Here is a 20343-nt window from a genome sequence, read left to right on the forward strand (position 1 = left end):
CCAGTCCGCGCTGTATCTTGATATCGACCGGTGTATTCGCCCACCGGTTCGAGTCGCGACGGGTAAGAAGACGAGCAGTCGACCCGATGGTGGCCGGTTGCCAACGGTCGTATCAACGCGATCCGAAATATTCCAAAGCGGAACCGGCGAGAGACCGGTGGAATTGCGACAACGACTATCGAGTGGCTTCGTTGTCCGCGCTCGTTCTCGCGATCGTCGGAACGTCCGTCGCGCGAAACGTAAACGCGAACTAACGCGTTCTCCTGCTCTTTGCCGCGATATCCGTCTACCAGCGAGCTAAGCTACACGCGCGTCGATCGATATTTACACGGCCGTTGCGTCGCACGGACGCGGAAAGAGGTCCGATATCGTTTCGCGAATTTATTAACGGATGGATCGTACGATCTCTCGGTGAAACTAATTCCGTCGGTATAACTCGATACGCCCAACGACACGCGACACCGCACGGTACCGTACGACCAAAGCGGCGAGTACCGGCTGTCTGTCCGGCTTCGTCGGGAAACGTCGTAACGCGAACGAGCAACGAGCGAACGATTCGCCTCCGAGTTTGATCGCGACGCGGACTCGGAGAGTCTCGGACAGAGTTAAACGAGAAGCGAGGGACGTTGACGGAATCAATTTGTTGGCGGTAAATCAGCGCGCTTTGTAAAACCTGAAAGCAACCGCGAACGTTGAATCTCCGATATTTGCTTTAAAGATATTAAACCGGTTTCTCTTTCTCTTCGTACTTCTCTTCTTACTTCTCTTCTCTTCCCTCCCTCCTCTCCTCTCCTCTCCTCTCCTTGATCGCTGCTCGCTCTTATTTTTATCCAGATATATCGGTGCCACGTGTACGTTTTTGTGATGCAACCAGACACGCGCGCGCGCGCGCGCGTTCCACGCTGTTAAGAGAAAGCTGCGAACGGTTTACGCGAGTCGAGCGGCGAAATTTTAGCTGGAAAATCGTCCGGCTGCGCGATAAAGTCGACGTCGCTTTTCGTGGGACGGTTCGTGTGGCGCTCTGGCGCGCCACGGAACAAACCGTCGATGAAATTTTCGTCACGTTCGTGGCGCGTACGTGCGCGTGGAGCACGCGAAGGACTCGCACCAGCGGCGTATTCCTCGATTTCGCTGGAATCGGTGCGTCGCGGCGCGATATCCTCGACGCGGGGTCGACTTGGAACACGAGTATTGTAGCGTCGGGGAAATTTTATTCGACGCGCGGCGCGTATAAATTCCGGTTGAGAGAACCTCGACGTCGGTAACGTCGAAGATTTTTTTCGCCGTCATTGGCGAGCAAATTATCGGAATAAGCGAGTAGTAGAAGGAAAGTGGCTGAAGCGCAATTCCCTCGGTAATTTGCTTAAGCCGGCAGCGGATCGCCGCAACTGCGAGTGCAACGAGAGTCGTTAAAATTTGCCCCCCGTCTCCGACGCCTCTTTCCGTTACGCTCGCTCGGCCTTGCGCCGTCCGTCTCGCTTCCACTGCGTTCTGCCGCGGAGCGTTTCGTCTCGCTTCGATTCGAGACGAGAACGCGAACCGAGCGCAGCAACGCGCGTATCGCACGGCCGATGCTATCGGTTCCACTTGCTACGCAAACGGCTAGCAAAACCGTCTTCCGACGCACGACGACGACGACGACGACGACGAACGTTCGCCTTCTCCGAAACTTTGCCGCTCCCTCCGCGCGTTTCCTGCCGTTCGTTCGACGAGTTTCGCTGCGCGTTTGTTCGCGGCTGCTGCAAGGAAACAGCCAGAGAGAGAGAGAGAGAGAGACTCGACCGACGATAAGATTATCGGAGCAACGAGAGCGAAGAAAGAACGGGGGCAGATTCTCTCGGTTGCACGTTCGCCGTTCTCGGTCGAACGGTCCGTGCAAGAACGAATTCCAGCAGAAACCTGTTTCCGGCTTCCCGACGCGGCAGCGATTCGCGCACAGGTACTCCGATCCTCTGGTTTAGAAGCGGGCCCGTTCGCTTCGATCGGCTCTTACCGACCAGCGCGATCTCGTCGAGGCGCTCTTCTCACCTTGAAATCCTCTCTCCCCGCTTCTTTTACCGACCGACTCCAGTCGTTGCGTCGTTTCGCGCCGTTCGGCGATGCGAATCCGCGACCGCGTTTATTCCGTTTAACGAGTTGCAGCGAAGCGCGTTGCGATCGGAGAACCGAGTCGAGAGTTCGAACGCGGTTCGCGCGATCGATTTTCTGCGTTTCAGCGGGTTGGACGAGGCTTGGCGGAGCGCGAGGCCGTGCGGACGTGTCGGTGGACGGTTACCGGTAACCGTGTACCGCCTGTCCGAAAGCTGTGCACGGGACAACGACAGCGATACGTCCTATAAATCCTAAACGGATTAATTAATAATAATGCACGGTCCCGTGCATGTTGAGCCTCCTTCCCCTGTTCGGTTTCCAACACGGCGGGAACGCGCGTGCCCATGATTATTTTAATGTACGGGGGCCGCTATAGCAGCGTGGTCGATCGATTACCCGGCTAGTCGACGAAATTAATAACCCTCTGCTAGGCGCGTTCTACTCGCACGGTTCGTCGGTCCGCCGTGCGGCACGTGTGCGTGTACGGCGCGCGGACACCGGCTCTCTTTGGCCAAACTCGCGCGGTACAAACGTTTCCACGGGAAAGCCCACCGCCGGGTCGTTAACGAGAAAACGTTTTCGATCGACGCGTTCGACGTCGATCGCGCGACGATAACGAGATTCGCTCGTTGAACGCGTCACGCCGCTAAAACGCGTCCTCTCTTCCTCGTCGATTCGTTGATCGCGTTATCCGCAACGCGCTCGCCTTCTCCGAGCTTTTTCGCTCCGCTGCCGCAACCACTTTGCGTCCGTTCGCGGTTTTCTTTTCTCTTCTTTCTTTTTCTTTTTCTTTCACCGGCGCGTTGTCAACGATTGGACGAAAACGGCGCTCTCTTTCGCCTCGCTCTTCTTTTCTCCTTTGTTTCTCGCGTCGCCTAATAACGAAAATAACAGCGAAAACAACATCGTCCGCGATTCTACGTACGTAGAGCAGCGGTTAGTCGAATCCACGACTGACTGCCGACACGTTCGGCAATCGCGAAGCGACGCCGCGGCATTAGCGATTCTCGTCGCGGAATCGTCCGTCTACGAGTCGGGCGAGACATAACCCGAATACGAAAGACGATTCCTCCGTACGTTGCGCGTTCGTTTTCGACCTCGGTGGATCGCGTGCGTCGTTGCAAAGACGAAAGAGAATAACGGACGAAGATCGACCACGAGATCTTGGATTACGACGATTAAGACGATAAAGGCGATCACGACGCGTTCTCCACGGCGGAACGGTGGACCGATAGCGCGAGACGTTCGGTCTCGTACTTTTCTCGAGGAGAGCGTTCTCTCTTCCGTTGGCAGGCGTATCTCGTGGAAGAAAAATTGCAGACACGGTCGTATCGTTGGCCGGACGAGAGTGGAACGTTCGAGTGGCAAAGACGTCTACCACCGACAGCTGCGCCACGTTACGACGTTTACGAACCAACGATCGGAACACTCGCGACGATCCGCGCGCTGCTATTTTCGTTGCTGGTGAGCGCGACGTTCTCTTTTCTCGCCGTGAAAAAAGTTGGGCGGACAAAAGACGCGCAGGGCAGCTTACGTTTGTTTCCCAACAGCGTATTGGCGTCGTTTGACGCTGTTGCCCTCGATTGACACTCGTTGACCCTGCCGTACGCGTTGTCATGACTCCGAGTCATCGGCTTACCAGCCCGTTAAACTTGCTCCCTGGCCTCGTCGCCCTCTGTAATCATCCGGCAGGCGTTCTCCCGCCCCTCCGCTGCCTCGCTGTCTCCGCCGTTTTTCTTCCTCTCCGCCTCTCGCGCTGCGCGTCTCCGACTCGCGGAGACAGGATCGCGCGTACAGCGCGCCAGCTCGTCTCGCGTATCGGTACGCACGGTGTGCGCGCGCGAGTCGCTCGGTACCGAGCTGTCGCCTCCGCCGCCGCTTCTTGGCACGAGCGCGTCGAAGGCCCCCCGACTCGCAACGTCAGCCGCAGCAGCGTGGATCCGCTAAATTGATTCCAGCTACTACGACGTTAAGTCGCGCTCGCGACTCTCGTCGCGAATCGACGCGGAAATCGCCTCTCTCTCTCTGCGAACCTGAAACGCGCCCCGTTGCTCCTACGCTTTCCTTTGGTTTTTCCATTTTCGCGGTCTACGGCTTCCGCCGCGTCCTGCCCCGATACCTGCCCCGCAACGCTCGTCGATTCCGCCGCGTAGTACGCCGACCTCGCGATAATCAACCGCCTTCCTGTTTCCAAGTCGGACTCGTCGAGGTTATCCTACGTTCGACCGAGATTACTCGGTCGAGTCGCGAGCGCCGTTGATCCGGAGCGAACGAATCGCGTCGCGACGCTTCGGTTTTTCTAACGCCTCCTCTCGTCTCGGTTCGTTTGGAAACGGCGTTGTGGCGTGGGCCGTGGAAAGCGAGCGTACGCGCGAAATTTCGACGATCCTCTTGTTCGACGCGTACAGCGGCTGTTTTTACGCCGCGCGTTCGACGTTTCCGCCCGTAATCGATCGTAAAGAGTGGTGTATGGAAGGCCCCGCGGCTTTGCGAGCGGCTCTCTCGGTTTACGAACGCTTTCCCGGTAACTCGCCACGCCGTCGCATGCCTCTGTTTCATCGAATTTCTCGGTATCGCGTTCATCCTCGCTCCCCCTTTCGGACAACGCGCGCGCATTCACCGGACTGCTTTTTCGATGAAAAGCAGCGGAATAATCGGCCTCTGGCCTTTCCGCTCGATCGGCCGCGGCAATCCGCGATATTTAAGCTTCCATCGCGCCGCCGTTCGTCCGCCTCTTCGCGCGGTTACGGGTGAACCAGCCTACCTGGCTCGAAAGGTGTAGTAGAATCGCCGTAAGATCGATTCGTCGATCGAATCGACGAGAAGGAGGGAAATCGCGACGACGTGCCGTTTCGACGCGGTCGTCGGAGCGGCGAACCGACGTCAAAGGCGGAGCGTATAAATCAATTTGCCGACGACAAAGCGACGCCAGCGACCGTGCCGGACCGCCGATACGACGACGTCCCGCGCACGCTCGATCGTCGCGATCGTCGATACGTCCGAAAGCGTCGGCGAGGGAATCGGCGAACGCCGAAAGCGGAGAAAGCCTGCGCGTATCGTCGCTCGTGCGAACGTCGCGTTTCGCTACGAAGACGGAGTCGATCGATTCGCCGAGACCGAGACGAGATTACGCCGATGAACGGTCGTCGTTCGACGCGTCGTACGTCGCGCTCGCCCCTTTGATCGCCACTGCGCGTACCTACGAGGAATTTTTCATCCGAGAATTCCGAGGTTTCATCGATCGCGGGTCAAGTGGCTCGGTGACTCGGTCGGTTAACCCTGGGCGCAACGCGCGTACGATCCGCGTGATACGAATTACGCTGCAGCCTATTTACGTCCTGCGTGGCTCGCTCGACGAATACCGCGTTTCACCAGCCACTTCGATGCTGCTCGTCGGTCCCCTACGTCGTATTCCGTTCGCGCGACGTCGCGCGTACCGCTCTTGGAGAAAGCGAGGAGAACGAACAACGAGATACCGAGAAATTAGGTTTCGCGATCGCGCAACCGCTTCTTTTCTTTTCCCTCTTCCTTCCTTTTTTCTCTTTTTCTTTATTTTTTCTCGTCCACGATCTCGATTCGCAAATACGATTCGTCGATTCCGCTTAACTGGCGCCGCTGCGTATAAACAGCCAGGTTCGTTAACGCACGCTTCCGCTCTCACCGATTAATCGGGCGATCGCATTTTCAACAGGCTTCTCTTCTCGTCTGTTTCAGGTAAGCTCGCACGTAGGGCGACCGAAACGCACGCTAAAGAATAGGTCGTGAGTTAACGGTTGCTCGTTGCTGCCTTCGCATACCGTGGTGGGACGACGACGCGACTCCGACCGTCTCGTCGAACGCGAACGACGACGTCGCCTTTGTCCGCGCGCGTTGACCCGCATAAATTAGCCGCGATGCGCGTGTCCGTCGACGACGCGTGCAACTTTCTAAAACGCGTTGTAACGTGCGCCATACGGCCGGCGCGTCGGAGTATCGGATGGAGTAACGGTGCGAAAAGCGTGGCAAGAGGAAGACGGAGAGAGACGGGCGCCGGGACACGATGCACGAAATCGTAACGATTTCACGGGCGGACGATCGTTCGGATGGAAGCTCGTGGCGCGCGCGGCAAGTGTCGAGAGTGTGTAACGAGCGAAGGGGGAGGGAGTGGGAGATGTAGCAGCGCGCGGAGAAGCGAGCGCCGCCTGTTCGCTCGCACGCACCACCGCCCCCGTAATCGCGGTTAATTAACGAGCCGGCAGCTGGTAACGAGGCTACCGATTACTTGCCGCGCATCGACCACGATTATTCCGGCTTCTCCTATTCCCTTCCCTTCCGTTCCCTTCCGGTTCGTCGAATCCACCTGCGATCGTCGTCGTCCTTTTCACCGAAACCTCCTTTTCTCTCCGCCTTGTCCGCGCCATTTCGAGTCGTCCGCTGTGTTTCGCCGCGAAAGACCCGGCATTTTCACAGGGTCGCGTGGGAACGAGATTCACGCGCGAAATTTACGCACGTAGAAAAGCAGATTTCTCGACGCGCGCTTGAAGGATTCGTTTTCGGTGGCAAGGATTTCCGGATAAACGTGTTTTCCGAGCGACGAGCGATTAAAAAGCGTTCCTTCTCTGGGTCCCTCTCTGCTATTTCTCCTTCCTTTCCGTCAGCGAACCAACGAAGCGTCTCTATCTTCGCGCTTGAAAAGAATCGCGAACGTCCTCTTCCCCTCGCTTTAACCAACCGAGGCGTTCTTTTTGCGGAAAATGCGCGGCTTTTAAATCTCCGTCCGCCTCGTTCCTCGGCGGTGGCCGTCGACCAGCCACGCCGCGAACGAGGAAACCCGCGCGAGGCGCGTGCAGGGGAGAGCGGAGCGAGCGCGAACAACGGAGAAAGCGAAGAAAAGCGACGGAACTCGAACGGAAATGGTCGCCAGCGTAGACGTCGCGTAGCCGATGGAAAGATGGTTCTCTCCTCCGGAAGGAAAACGAGGGAAGAACATCGTTCGTCTCGAGCGGACGGAAGAGATTCGCAAGTTCTCGACGTTTCATCTGCGCGGAGAAGTTAATCTCGTCGAATGGACCGACGTTTCCTTCTCCTTTTTTCCTCCGTGGCTGGTTCGAGAAAAGCGTATGTAGGAAGCGTAGTTGCTGTCAGGTGAAAAAAGACCGGTGCTCTCGTCGGTAAGGCTATGCCCGGTAGTCTCTGCCTTAGAAGTAGAGGGAGTCTCGCTAAATGCGGTATTTGTATCGCGACAGCGTATATTCGACCGCTAGCGAGACAAACAGACTCGTGGTCGTCGTAGTAGCCCTCTGGTGTTGGCGGTTGGTACCGGTTCGCCACGCATATACTCAGTTTTTCGTTTTACGCGATATTCCGTTTAACGCGATCGCGGTAGGATCCGTTTGACCGATGGATCGCCGTCGGCGAACGCGATCGTCGCGAAAATTACGCGCCGCGGAAGCGAGAAACTTTGCCGCTTTTCCCGCTGGCAAATCCCACCGGCGATTCACGTACGATGTACTCGGCCCGAAAAGTTCTCGCGCCCGTTAATCTTCGCCCTCTTGAAGTTTATCGCGCGTTACACGTACACCTTCCGAGCAAGTTTTCGCGGCGGATAGACGGCGAAACGAGCTTTCCTCGTTCGCGTTTTCCTACCTTTGCTCCACCGCGAGGCTCGCGGGTAACCGTACGAAACTTGCCCGCGGCTACCGAATAAATAACAAGGCGGAGGAAAAAGTCGACCGTGGATACCGACCCGACTCGCAAAGTCTGTCCGACTTTCGCGAGAAATTTGCAGGTTTCGAGCCACGTAGAAAGTATCGCGCCCTTCTCTCCTCCGACGTCCCGCGACTTTGATATCTCCGTGCATTGCACGACGTCTCGAAAGACGATCGCGTGTCCGTCTCGTCTCGACGACGGAGATCGGCGCGAGAAAAGATACCGCGAAATATACAGAGCGATCCCGGTGAAGAAAAAGACAGAGAGAGAGAGAGAGAGAGAGAAAGAGGAGATTGACGCGGTCGTCGTATCGATTGCTCGGCGCTCTCGAGTCACCCTCGAACGATCCTTTATTCCGCGCGCTTTGTTATCAGCCGTTTAGAGAAGAGCATCGGGGGCGCTGGCCTCCGGTGCTTCTTTTTCACGGGGCGAACGAGCGTTCGGTCGTCTCGCGATTCGATCGAGATAAGCGAGATCGAGCGCCGACACGACGTTGCCGGACTCTGTCACCTTCCGGTCGACGTCGATACGTCGTACGTCGAGTACGCGTATATGGCGTGTGTGCGACGTGCTCCGAAAGGGCCGCGTATTCGCGATCGATGCGTCGTCCCGCTCTTATCGGTCCGTTTCCATCGATCGTCCTCTTCTCGTCTTCCGATCGGAGGACGCGGCATCGCGGTTGGTCGCGCGCTATCGAGATCGAATACTACGGTCGTACGAGTGTCCGCGGCCAAGGTGGATCGCTCGGATAGGATAACCAGGATCACCTTGTGTATCGCCTGGTCGTTGCAACTGCCGATGTCTGGGACCCGAATGCAGGGGCCTTGCCACCACCACCACACGGCGACTCGTTGGTATTAATTAACGACGATGACGTCACGGTCGTGTAAATGTTCGATTATCTGAAACAGCCTGCAAGAAGAGGGAAGCGCGGTTTTCTATGCCGTCGGACGTGGCCGATGGATTCGTTAAAACTCGCTTCGAACGACTCGTGGGTCGCTTGGTTTACGATCGGAGCGAAGCACCGCCGCTTCGACTTGAATCGCTCGGGATTTCGTCGGTTCATTGGCCGAAGCAAACGAGCGATCGTCGCTTTGGACTCGTGCGACGCTGCTCGGCGTTTCGAGCCGAATCTCGTTTCTCTCTTCGCGTCTTTGGAAACTCGGAGATCTTGGAAACGCGTAACGTAACGACGCTGTCGAAAGGAAAAGGTCGCAGAGAGTAGCACAGCAGCGCAACCTTTAAGCTGTAAGAGCAGAGCGTACCGACGCTTCCGTTCCCGTTTCTATTCCCGAAAAGGGGGTCGCGGCGAGCTTGTGCGAAGGAAATTGGGGGCTTCTCAGAAACATATTGCCCTCTCGATCCTCTCAAACCACCCTGTTGGTTGGCTGGCTGGTTGGCTGGCTGGCTGGCTGGCTGGCACGAAGTGGGATGGTTCTCCCTTCTGGAAAGGTTGGCGGGAAAAGGGGATAAAGGAGGTGGCGGAGGAGGAGGAGAGGTGGAAGGAGGGAGGAAGGAAAAGGAAGCGAGCGGGAGAGCGTGGCAGAGTTTAAAGCCAGGCAACTAGTTTCGCAACTGCTATCCCCGTTGCTGCACAACCCTCTTTGGCGAGTAAAGAGACGGCGGAGGGTGTGCCGGATACTAGCTGAGAGAGGGCGAAGGTGGCGGTAGGGGGTAGGACGAGCCGGTGAAAGAGCAGAAGGAGGAGCAGGAGGAGGAGGAGGAGGAGGAGGACGCGAACGCTTAAAGCTCGAAGTTGGAAGCTGTGGAAAACGCGTGGTGGGAGAGACGGCTATAAGCGGGTAACCGGTGGCGGCTGCGGCGGCAGCGCGATGGGTCAAAACGGCCCTATCGGAAAAGAGTCGACCCGATCCGGTTCCGGCTTCCTCGCGTACGGAAATGAAAGAGCCAATCGTCGGCGTTGCCGTTATTACCGTTCCACGTCCCATCGTTGCTTCGGTCTTCGATCTCGCGACTCTGCCCCGATCCACGACGCCTCGGCTACCACCATCGATCGCCTCGTCTCGATTTTTCCACGCGTCATCCGCGTACTTCCTCGTACGAACGAGAAATCCATATTTTTTCGCGCCCTCTCGACGATCGTCGAAAGTATAGCCAAAGGATAAAACCGATTGCTCTCTTTGGACACGCGGAGGATCACCGCGTAACTAACCGCGACACGCGGACAAAGGTACTATCGATTTTATCCGATCCGTGCTGATTTCAAAGGTTTTGCGCGTATTTAGCCTCCGTTGCTCCCTTCTCGCTGCCGAGCCCGCAGCTTTCGCGCGAATCAACCGCTCTATCCGTATTCGGCGAACCATCGTTAACGAGCATCCACTCGTCGTTCGTCCGCTAACTTAACAACGCGCGTTACGCGATCATCGCTGTAAATCGCGTTCCGTCGAACCGAAATTCTATATCGGTATCGGCGTCGATATCGGCGTTCCTTTTTCATTACCACGCCGTTATTTTCGCAGGCTCGATCGAAACTCGCTCGAACGATTTTCGAGATTTCGCGACGAACCGCGGACGTCTCGGGGAAATCTAATTTTCCAGCAGTCGCGTTTTGCTCGGAAGTCGTCCTTCGTCGTTTCGCAACGTGCTGACTCGGCGAACATCGATACGCCGTCGAATTAAAGCGCTGCCGGCATAAAACGACTCATCGAGCGTGTGTACGCTCCGATATCGCGTCGAGTCCGCGAGTTACGTTCGCCGTTGCTCGGAATCGCGATCGTCGCGGATCGTTCGTCCATTCGAAAGTTAACGGCAACGAGGTCGACGCGAGAAACGCCGTTTCGGAGAACGCGAGTGTCTTGCGAATCAAACGGAAACGAACGCAAAGGCAAAGGTAGCGAACAGCGTGGCACGAACGTAACGCGAAATGAAATAACGAGAGTAGGTGGTCGTGCGAAATGGAATGAAAATTCACGCAGAAGCGGGTGAGCGAGAACGCGAAAAATTAAACTCCCCCCTTTTCCACTTCTCTTCCTACGGTCCGCGTCCCTTGCTCGCTCTCTTTTATATTTCCGATTTTCCTCTTTTTGTTCATCGCTGCTTTTTCTTCTCTCTCTCTCTCTCTCTCTCACTCTCTCTCTCTCTCTCTCTCTCCGCGCGTTATCAGAAAGGAGAAACCCGATTGGCGTGTGCGGATCGACTGCGATTGAAATGGAAACGTAGCGGAGGAGATCGGTCCGCGACTCGGCCAATCAACGCCAGCAAAAATAGCTTTTTTTTTTTTAATCTACTCGCGGAACGATACGAAAAAAGACGACGGTCTCTGGCGATCGAATCGACCGAATCTCGCGTTTATTATGGTCAATGGATCGGTATTAATTTCCACTTGAGTCGGTCGGATTACGTTCGACCGACGTCGTTCCCACGGACGAAATTGCCACGACGAGGATCGATGATACGCGGTGATCGCGCAAATAACGGAATCGAAAGCAAATAGGAGAAAATAAGCGACTGCCGACCGGCGTATACGCGATACGTAACGCGATCGTCTCTCGTGTCTTTTTTTCTACGCGGAGACGACGCGCGTTGCCGCCGAAAGACGGGAGAGTAGAAACGCGCGACGCGTAAACGTCTCGCCGCGATGTTCTACGCGTCCGCATCGACGAATCGCTTTACCGAGTCACGAGGGTGAGAAGACGCGAGCGGAAACGATCGTGTGCTGTGTGCGAAGGCCGAGCTAAGCGGCGGGGGGTAACAGATGGGATCCAGCGGCAGGGCGAAAGGAGAGGGGGGGGCGCAAAAGCGACTCGGGGTTCGAGAAGCATCGGTATCGCGGCACCGACGATCGACGATTCTTTCCGCGACGAATCGACTTCTAATTCCTAGCTCGTTCTCTAGCCTGCGCTATCGATCAACGCTATCTTCGCCGACGACGTAAAAAAACCCAGCGAAATCGTTTCCTTGTTGGTTGGCGCGTTCTCGCAACGGCCGACACCCCCTGACCGCCACCGCTCGTTGGCGTAACTTACGCGTACGCGAATTCGTGCGATCGAAACGGCCAGCGGCGGCACGAGCTTAACGCACGGTGTACGTGGAAAAACAGACGGCGAATATTTTCCATGGCGTGCACATTCGTTATTCGACCGGTCGATGCCGGGTAATTGAATACGTGGCTTTTATAGGTGGCCGAGGGTGGTGTACGGCACACGGTTCTCCTCTCTCGGCGTATCGCCGGTGGTGGTGGTGTGGCCGTGGAGAAAGGGAAGGGTGCGAGTGGGATGCAGAGTACTAGCGCGAAGGGGAGTTGCGGAAGAGGTGTTGACGGCAGGCAGGCAGGCAGGCAGAGGCAGCGCGAGCAAGACAGAGAGAGAGAGAGAGAGCAAAGCTTTGGAGACTAGTCTACGCTCGATGTGTTCCGCTGTTCCGGGGTTTTATAGCGGCGGTCGGAATTAACGAGGGGCCGTGTTTTCACGGCGGCCGAGTGGCGGTGCAGATTTCATTTTACTATTTACCTCGGGGAATTTATTCGACAACGACCGACCGGCAGGGTGTGGTGGTGGTGTCGTCGATGGTCGGGGTGGCGAACGAACAGCAGAGAGAGAGAGAGAGAGGATCGACGGACGAGGACCACGTTTGACACGATTCGAACAAAGAAACGAGTCGACGCGCTATCGACGCTACTAGTCTCGTTCCAACTACGTCGTCCTTCTTACTCCTCTAGATTTCCACGTTTCTCGCTTATACTCCGACCGAACGTACGCGCCTTTCAGCCTCTTTTTTCGTCCGTTTCTCTTTGCCTGTGCGCCGCCTTTGGCGTGCAAATTCCGTCTTTCTCGCTTTTGTAACGTCGACGTTCGGATCGGGAATACCTACGCGCGCCGCCACCAGGTCGTTGGATCGAAGGCGGCAACGGTTACAGGCGCGAACCACGCACGCGAAACGTGAATTCCCGTCACGTTCCTCGATCCGACGAATTAATATGGAAATTCCAAAGCGCCTTACGTACGAACGAATCGCGTCGACGCAAAATCTCACAGGCACCCTTGGCCCTGCTCTCTCTCTCTCTCTCCTATACCACCGAGGCGCGAGGGTGGCGAGAAGATCTTCGAGTCGCATTGGCGTCGCCCGCGCCTCACCGATCTTCTTCCACTTTTTATTCCCTCGCTCCGGCCTCCGCTTTCGACTTGCCAAAAGGCGAGATCTTTCGTTTTCCTCCTTTGCGTCGCGTCGTTCGATCGTACGTTTGCGCCGCGTTTCTTCGAATATTCGGCAGGTTTTTACGGTCGAACGTTTCGACCGGAGATAGAAGTTGCACGCCCATGGCTCTATGGTTAAGAGCGGCTACGACGGTAGGACCGTACTAAAACGAAACGTATATTTGAGGTTAGGGCGGATCAGGGGTTGAGCTCGCCAGCCCCCGAGTCGTTTATATGGTGATTCGATGGGAGAGGGGAAGCTTGGCAAAATGTCAAGGGACTCGTAAGGGTGGGCCGAGTTTCGCGGAGCTTCGGCTGCCGCTCGTTCGGTCGTTCGAACGAAAATTTCGCTATCGCGCGTTTCACGCCCTCTCGCCAACCTCCGAAAACGACGAAATTCGTCGCCAACGTAGCTAATCGTTAGACCGCGATCGAAATATTCGGGAAGCTTCGGTTACGGGTGAAACGAGGTAGCGGGGACCGACCACGCGCCCATCTATACGGAGATATCGGCCGCTGAAACTGAAACGCGAACGGCCGTGTGCTTTGATCGAGACGAAGGGTGGGGGTAAAGTGGTTACCGTTTATTCGATATCTTTCGGCAGCGTTATCGATAGCACGACGGTGAAAATACGATAGCCAGAATCGGAATAAACGCGTATGGGCGGTCGGTGAATCAATTGTACGAGTTCCCAATGGGATTTCAGCCGGCGGATAAAACGACGCGTTTCCCCGAGTTTTATACCGAGAGCGGCGGTAACAGGCCGCGATCGCTAACAGAGGTGGTTCGATGACGTTGCGTCCTTCCGACCTCGATTTCACGCCGGCGGAGAATCGATGGCCATTCGCGCCGGTCATGCGACAGATGTTGATCTAACTGCGTGTGGCAACCCTTTGTAAAAGCTGCAATTTACACGCGCCAGAACCTCGCAACGGAAAAATACGAGGGACGGGGCGGCGATGAGCGGTGGTTTCTGTCGAAGAGAAATTCTGTCGAAGAGTGGGGAGCGAACGAGCGACAGAGTACGTCGGTCGGCCGATTGTTCGTAACCGCACAAAGCACCGTCCGCCGACAAAACGTTTCCAACTCGAGCGAAGCAACGCAAACCTGCTACCGTTACTCCGCGCTACCGTTGTCGCTGCTGCCGTTAACTATCGCTGCTCTTCGCTGAATTTTACCTTCTTTTTTTTTCTTTTTTCTCTCTTCTCCCGTGTCCTCGCCTGGTTGGTCGTTTCTTTGCTACGCCATCGAGTTTGCCTTCTTACGCACGAACGATAACGGAGGGATCGTTTGCCCCGTTATAATTTGCCGCGACAGTCCTTCCGGCATCGATTTTTCGCGCGGAACTTGGCTTCCCGCGAGCGAGCCGGCTTCCAAGGGTTTGCGACGAGGAGTCAGGGGCTGGAACGGGAAAAGGTCAACCACGATCTGACACGAAGCCCGGTGGTTGCTCGCTCCCCTCGTCCCTCCCTCCCTGTTTCCCTCCTTTCCCTTTCCACGTCCTCGCCACGATTCTCGTCCATTTTCTCTGGATCGCCCCGTCTCCTTCTTTCGCTCCGACTCGTCTAAACTCCGGCGCGATCGAGAAAATTTCGCAAAAACGATTATTACGAACGGAAGAACGAATCGCGAAAGGAAGTTTATCCCGCCAAGACGACAGGTTGCGTCGCGGATTTTCCTTTCCATCGTTTTAAGTAACGACCGCGATATTGGTTATTCCGTTCTCTGTTCCGGCGTGCTCCCTTTTCCCCTTTCACCTTCGTTTCCTCCATTCGTCGGTTTCCTCTTGTACGCCGCACGCGCGAATATTCGTCGTACGTCGAACGCCAGAATCTCGAACGTAACGCGCGATCGAAGCGAATATCGCTTGGAATTTACGAGGCTCGAGAACTCCGTCGAGACGTCCGTACGTCGTGCGCTACGCACGCGTGTTCGAATTTCAATCGCACCTGGTCGGCGTCTGAAATTTCCCCTTCTATCCTTTATCCTGCTAGCTTTTTCACGCGATACCAACTGTTACAAAATTCGCGCGATCGAATAAAGTTTAACGATCGGGTGTTAAACGTTTTACGAGGCACCGCGGAATTTCAAATAAACTGCCTCGGCTTGCATGGAAACGACCGAACGCCGCGTACCCGAGATCGTAGACTACTCGAAAGTTTGGCGGCAGTCGACGTGGCGCTCAGCGAGGTAGTTTCTAGTCGAGGAAAGTCGTTCTTTTTCTTTTTTTCCTTTTTCTTTTTTTTTTTTTTTTTTCAAGCGGGCCTGAAATCTATACGAGGAAGAAGCGAGGACGAGGTCGATTTTATCGAAACGGCTGCGCTCGGGCTCGTTCTCTCGTCTCTCTGTCCGCGGCTGGCTCGTGGATTCCACGTTGGCCCGATTAATTGTCGCGGGTACTGTGAGCCGAAAGAAACGTAGGTCGATCATCGCGAGGCGAAAATCGGTAACGCGAGAGAGAAAGAATTCCCTCGTTCTCGCGTTTATAGCGCGAGTGCCTTCCTCCGTTACCTGCCGGTTTCTCGTACGGTAAAACCACGATTTTCCCACCTGTTGTTTGTCGTCTTTCGACCGAAGGAAAAAAGACATCGCGTATTCGCGCTTCTCCAAGCGCGTTTTACATCGCCGCCGTACATTCTTCTTCTTTATTCCCCTTCTCCTTTCCATTTCCGCGAGTCGATCGATCATTTCGCGTATTTAATTCCATCCGGCAAACGCCGCTTGCGATACGCGTTGCGATTCTCGTTCGACTCGCGCGTCGTTATCGACGCGACCCGGCCAGGCGCAACAGGGGAATTCGATTCGGTGACGCGAAATTATTAACCGCGCGGCACTTCGAACGCGGTATTTCGCGTTTGGCATTGTTCTCGTCAGCTTCTGTATGGAGCTCGAATTCCAATTAAACGCGGTTACTCGTCGTTCCGTGGTGGCAAGTTTCGCAGGAACGCGCGAAACGCCGGACTCGGACGACGTCGATTCGACGACGATGTCGCGAGTCGCCGAACGATAGAATTTTCGCGTCGTCGATGCGATCGTCGTACGTTCGTGCCGATCGGGACCGGGCCGGGCCGGGCCGAGATTCGACAGACTCCAGCGATACGCGGGAGACGCGTGGTATCGGTTTCGCAGAGAGGTTGGCGAGAAGACTTTGGCGCAAGAAGCGAGTCAGTGGCGTAATCCGTGGCTGTTTATCCGGTCGTAGCCGGTCTTTGCTTTCGCCTTCCTTCGCAGGATTCGCAAGCGGCTACGAACGGCGTGGATAAAAGGGTATACGCTGTACACGGAGAGAGGGTCACGGGGACTGTGTAGCAGGCTGGATTCAGGTTCTTCCTGTCTTAGTGGTGTGGCGTTACCATGGTAACAGACTGTAAGCCGCTTAACACCACCCTCTACACACCCTTTCCACTCGCTAGAATCCTTGTGCTTGCGACGTCGAGTCAACCCACCCTTCTCGGCGCGTCGTTCGCGTTGGCGAACGTCGTTTTCCCTTTGCTCCCTTCTTCGCTCCCCTCGCTCCCCTCGCTCCGTTCGATTACGCTGTATCCGCGCCGGGCCCACGGAGAACCATCCACGCGCGTATACCCGTTCCTCGTTTCCTCCCCAGCGGCACCAAAGTATCTCTCCTTTGCCCTTATCGTCGACAACCGCTCGAAAGCGTTTATCGTTTGGCCGATCGTAGGATTCGTTTGGCGCGTAATGCCACGACGATCGAGTAAAGAAGCGCGGGTCGAAAGATCCAGAGACGTGGGAAGAGACTGGTTGTTAAAAGACGACGACGACGAGAACAAGAGAAAAAGGCGCGAGTAACGGGAGTAACGAGAATGAAAAGAAATCGCGTTCCGAACGTGGAAACAGGGGAAAATGAGAAAGGGAGGCGAGAGCAAAAGGCGACGGGGTGCATGCGGTGGAGAGGAGAGGAGGGGAGAGGAGAGCAGCAGGAAAGACGAGGGGAAGAGTCGCGTGTCCGTTGAGAGGAAACGAAGATGTGTGCGCTCTGCTGACGAGGAATTGAATGGAGGGTGAAAAGCATCCTCGGAATCATCGCGGAGAGAGCCATCGGGTATTCTCTGGCTGTTATTTTCTCGTTTTAACCGGAGGGTTTTTTCACGCGCACGCGCGTCCCGCCGTGCCAGCAAACGCGGATAAGGGACAGAGAAACATCGTTCGTCGTCCCTTTCTTCGGCAACCATCGTCCGAGACACAAAGGATCGCCGTCATCCGGATGCCGACGTGTCCTAGCTCGTTCTTGATTTTTAAAAAATCGACCGAGGGAGAGGACGATAAAAAAAAAAAGAAAAAAAGAGGAGTAAACCGCGAAAGAACGAATTCGCGCTTTCGCGTCTTCTCGATGTAGATCGATCTGGTTTGAAAGCTCTTCCGAGCCGCTTACTCTTTTCAAAGGGTTCTCCGTGCAATCCCAGATTCGTATCGCTGGCAAACAGCTTCGAAGGTCGAACAACCGCTTCCCTTCTTTTCGCCCTCGATGGAAAACGACGAAACGCAGAAAAATCGTGTATCGTCTGGATATCCTGTGTACGAGGTAATAGGACGACGCGTTGAAAATTATCGTCGATCGTCGAATTAACGTTCGAAAGCGGTCGAAGAAAACGATCGAACGTACGACGACGTTTCGATAACGATATTTCATTCGACGTGTTTTATTCGTCTAATGGTTTTCCATTTAGTTACATCGGTTATCGTCGTTATCCTCTCGGTGAATTATGCGTACTCTTTACGCGAGATAAGGGAAAAGCAAGCGAGCGTTCGAAGAGAACCGAGTGACCAACAGCGTACGAATCGCGTAACGTTGCAATATTATAATAATAATAATAATAATAATAATAATAATAATAATAATAATGGTGAAAATTGTACCACGTTTTTAGCCGACCCGGTAGAGATATTTCGTCAGCGGACACTGTCGTTCTATGCTGTATCGTTATTATATTATACAGGATGGGTGGTTGGTGGCTGGTGGTACAAGCGGAAAGGGGATGATTCTACGCGAGAAAAGAAGTCGAAAATATATGGAATAAAAATTCTTCGTTCGAGGCTTCGTTTTCGAGAAAATCGACTTTGAATTTTCGCTCGGTACGCGTGCACTTTGTCGCGTCTCGTTATAACGGATCTCACTGTAGATCGTTGTCTCGATGGAAAAATGAAAAAAAAAACAAAATTTTTTTTATTCTATATTTTCGACTTCTTTTTTCGCGTAGTATCACCCCGTTTCCGCTTGTACCACCAGTTACCAACCACCCTGTATATTATATATTATACATTTATCGTCTGTGTATCGTTAATTACGAATGTAAGAATTTGGATAAAGACGATTTTTCGTCTGGTTGTCTAATCCTCGGATCCTCTAATCGTCGATTGGTTTCAGGTCTTCAGCCTGCCAGCACCAAAGCGCCACCCACCACGATCAGCAAATCTCACAGACCCAGTTCCGGCGTTTTACCACAGGGTCATACCCCTGGACCGGGTCCAGGTGGACAACAGAACAGCAGAAGCTTCGCCGCTGCTCTACGAAACCTGGCTAAACAGGCAGGTCCGGCTCCTCAGGAGGAAGAACCTCGTGCGAGTCCTAAGAATCGGGCGCCACCTCCTCTGGTTAGAGGTCCTTCGCCCGCTAAGGTGAGCGATCGTTGTTGCGACCTACGATCGACCTGCTTTCCTTCCTTTCTTTTACTCGACGCGTCTGGCCGTTATCGTCCCCCGAAACGGAACGATCGGTTTCTTATCGGTTTCGTTTCGGTTTTTGCTATACTCTCGAAAAATGATAGAAAAAAAGATAAAGTTCGGAGGACGCGTTTCGTCGGGCTGGCTGGCTGGCTTAACCGGACGGCTTAAAGGGTTAAAGGACGAGGCAAGGATTAACGAACGAGCGAAAATGTGTATTTTAGGAACGATCTACCCACGAGAGAAGACCAGAGGAGATACCGTCGTTGTACACGAACGCAAGACCCGCGGATACCAGTAAACACAGCGTAACTGCCGCCGCTTCCGAATTGTTGGCTCGTTCGGGTTTTCAACCGTACCGGCCTGAACACCATCCGGCCCACGCTCCACCGGCTTTTGCCCTGGACCCTGCGGCCTACAATCCTTATCATCACGGTCTCTATCCACCACCACACCTCCAACACGCTTATAGGTAATAGCGCGTGATCTAACGCCGCCTCTCTGCCGTTTACCCGAAGAGCGCGCAGCTAACAAGCGTGTTTAACGAAATCGTGGTGTAACCGCTCGATTCTCGGTACGCAGATTAGAGGAACAGTTGTACTTGGAACGGTGTGGAATGCTGAGACCACCGATATTTCCTGGCTTACCTTCGTATCCTCTGTACGGATTGAGATACAGTCCGGACATGCTACCTCCTGCGTCTCTTGGGCTCATGTCTCCCGTGATGCACGAGCGGTAAGTGAACGAGAGAAAGGTCTCTAACGGACGGAAAGCGGTGCCTGCTGACCGGATGATCCCCTGGAACGCGGCGACGGCCCTTTGTTAACGGTCCTACGATTCTCGTTTCAGGCTGAAACTGGAGGAGGAGCACCGGCTGAGGCAAGCGCGAGAGCAAGCCGCGTTACGGGAGGAGGAGGAGAGGAGAAGAGCGGCACGAAATTCCGCTCCTGCAGCCCCGGTACCCGCGCCTGCACCTGCATCCGCCGATACTGCAGGTGAGCGAGTCGCTCCACCCCCCACTGCCTTTCATTAAAAAGAAAGCATCGATTACGAGCGATCGCGAGACTTCTGTCCCGATGGCTTGTTACGCGCGGAAAAATAACCTTCTCTTTCCCTTTTCGTTTTCTCTCTCTCTCTCTCTCTCTCTCTCTCTCTCTCTCAAGTACTTTTTTTCACGCGAGCGTGTTCCGCGGTGTATCGACCGATCTCCTCCCTCCGATCATCGAACTCGACTTTTTCGTTTTTCTTGCTTCTTTCTTTCCAAACGTTATTGTCAACGTTGTCTCTTTCGTTCTACCGTTACGATGTGTCGATCACACGGTGATTACAATGAAATTGCGATAACGTGCTCGCGTCGTTCTCTTTCTCTCTTTCTTTCTTTCTTTCTTTCTTTCTTTCTTTCTTTCTCTCTTTCTATCCTTCTTCGAGCTTTCTAATGCACGTGTAAAATTACCGCGGCGAAAGAACCGTACGTCCTGAAATTATTTTCTAGGGGAATACGAAAATCGATCTTCCGTCTTTGTTCTCGACTTTGGTTTGACAATCGGTGCCAAGCGATCGCGAACCCTCGACGAGAAACGTCGTTGGTAACGCTCTATAAGTTAAACGATCTGTACTGCGACCGACGGTAGTTCACCGTGAACGGACGAACTGGCGAAAAGCGGCAAACGAGGAGAAGTCGTTGCAGAATATACCTGACTGTGAATGAAATCGAAAGAAAAAGAAAAAAAA

General features: G+C 54.6%; 1 protein-coding gene across 1 annotated transcript in view; it reads left to right on the forward strand.

Moving 5' to 3' along the window:
- LOC117235720 overlaps window positions 1–20343 on the forward strand; it is a 46145-nt gene that overhangs the window by 19242 nt on the left and 6560 nt on the right. The window contains exons 8-11 of the mRNA XM_033498017.1: window positions 18317–18567; window positions 18837–19084; window positions 19195–19347; window positions 19462–19607. Of these exons, the coding sequence (XP_033353908.1) occupies window positions 18317–18567; window positions 18837–19084; window positions 19195–19347; window positions 19462–19607 (798 nt within the window). The remainder of the gene's footprint in view (window positions 1–18316; window positions 18568–18836; window positions 19085–19194; window positions 19348–19461; window positions 19608–20343) is intronic.

Source organism: Bombus vosnesenskii, unplaced genomic scaffold (assembly GCF_011952255.1).
Source record: "Bombus vosnesenskii isolate JDL3184/JDL3185 unplaced genomic scaffold, Bvos_JDL3184-5_v1.1 scf7180000013319, whole genome shotgun sequence".
NCBI lineage: Eukaryota > Metazoa > Arthropoda > Insecta > Hymenoptera > Apidae > Bombus > Bombus vosnesenskii.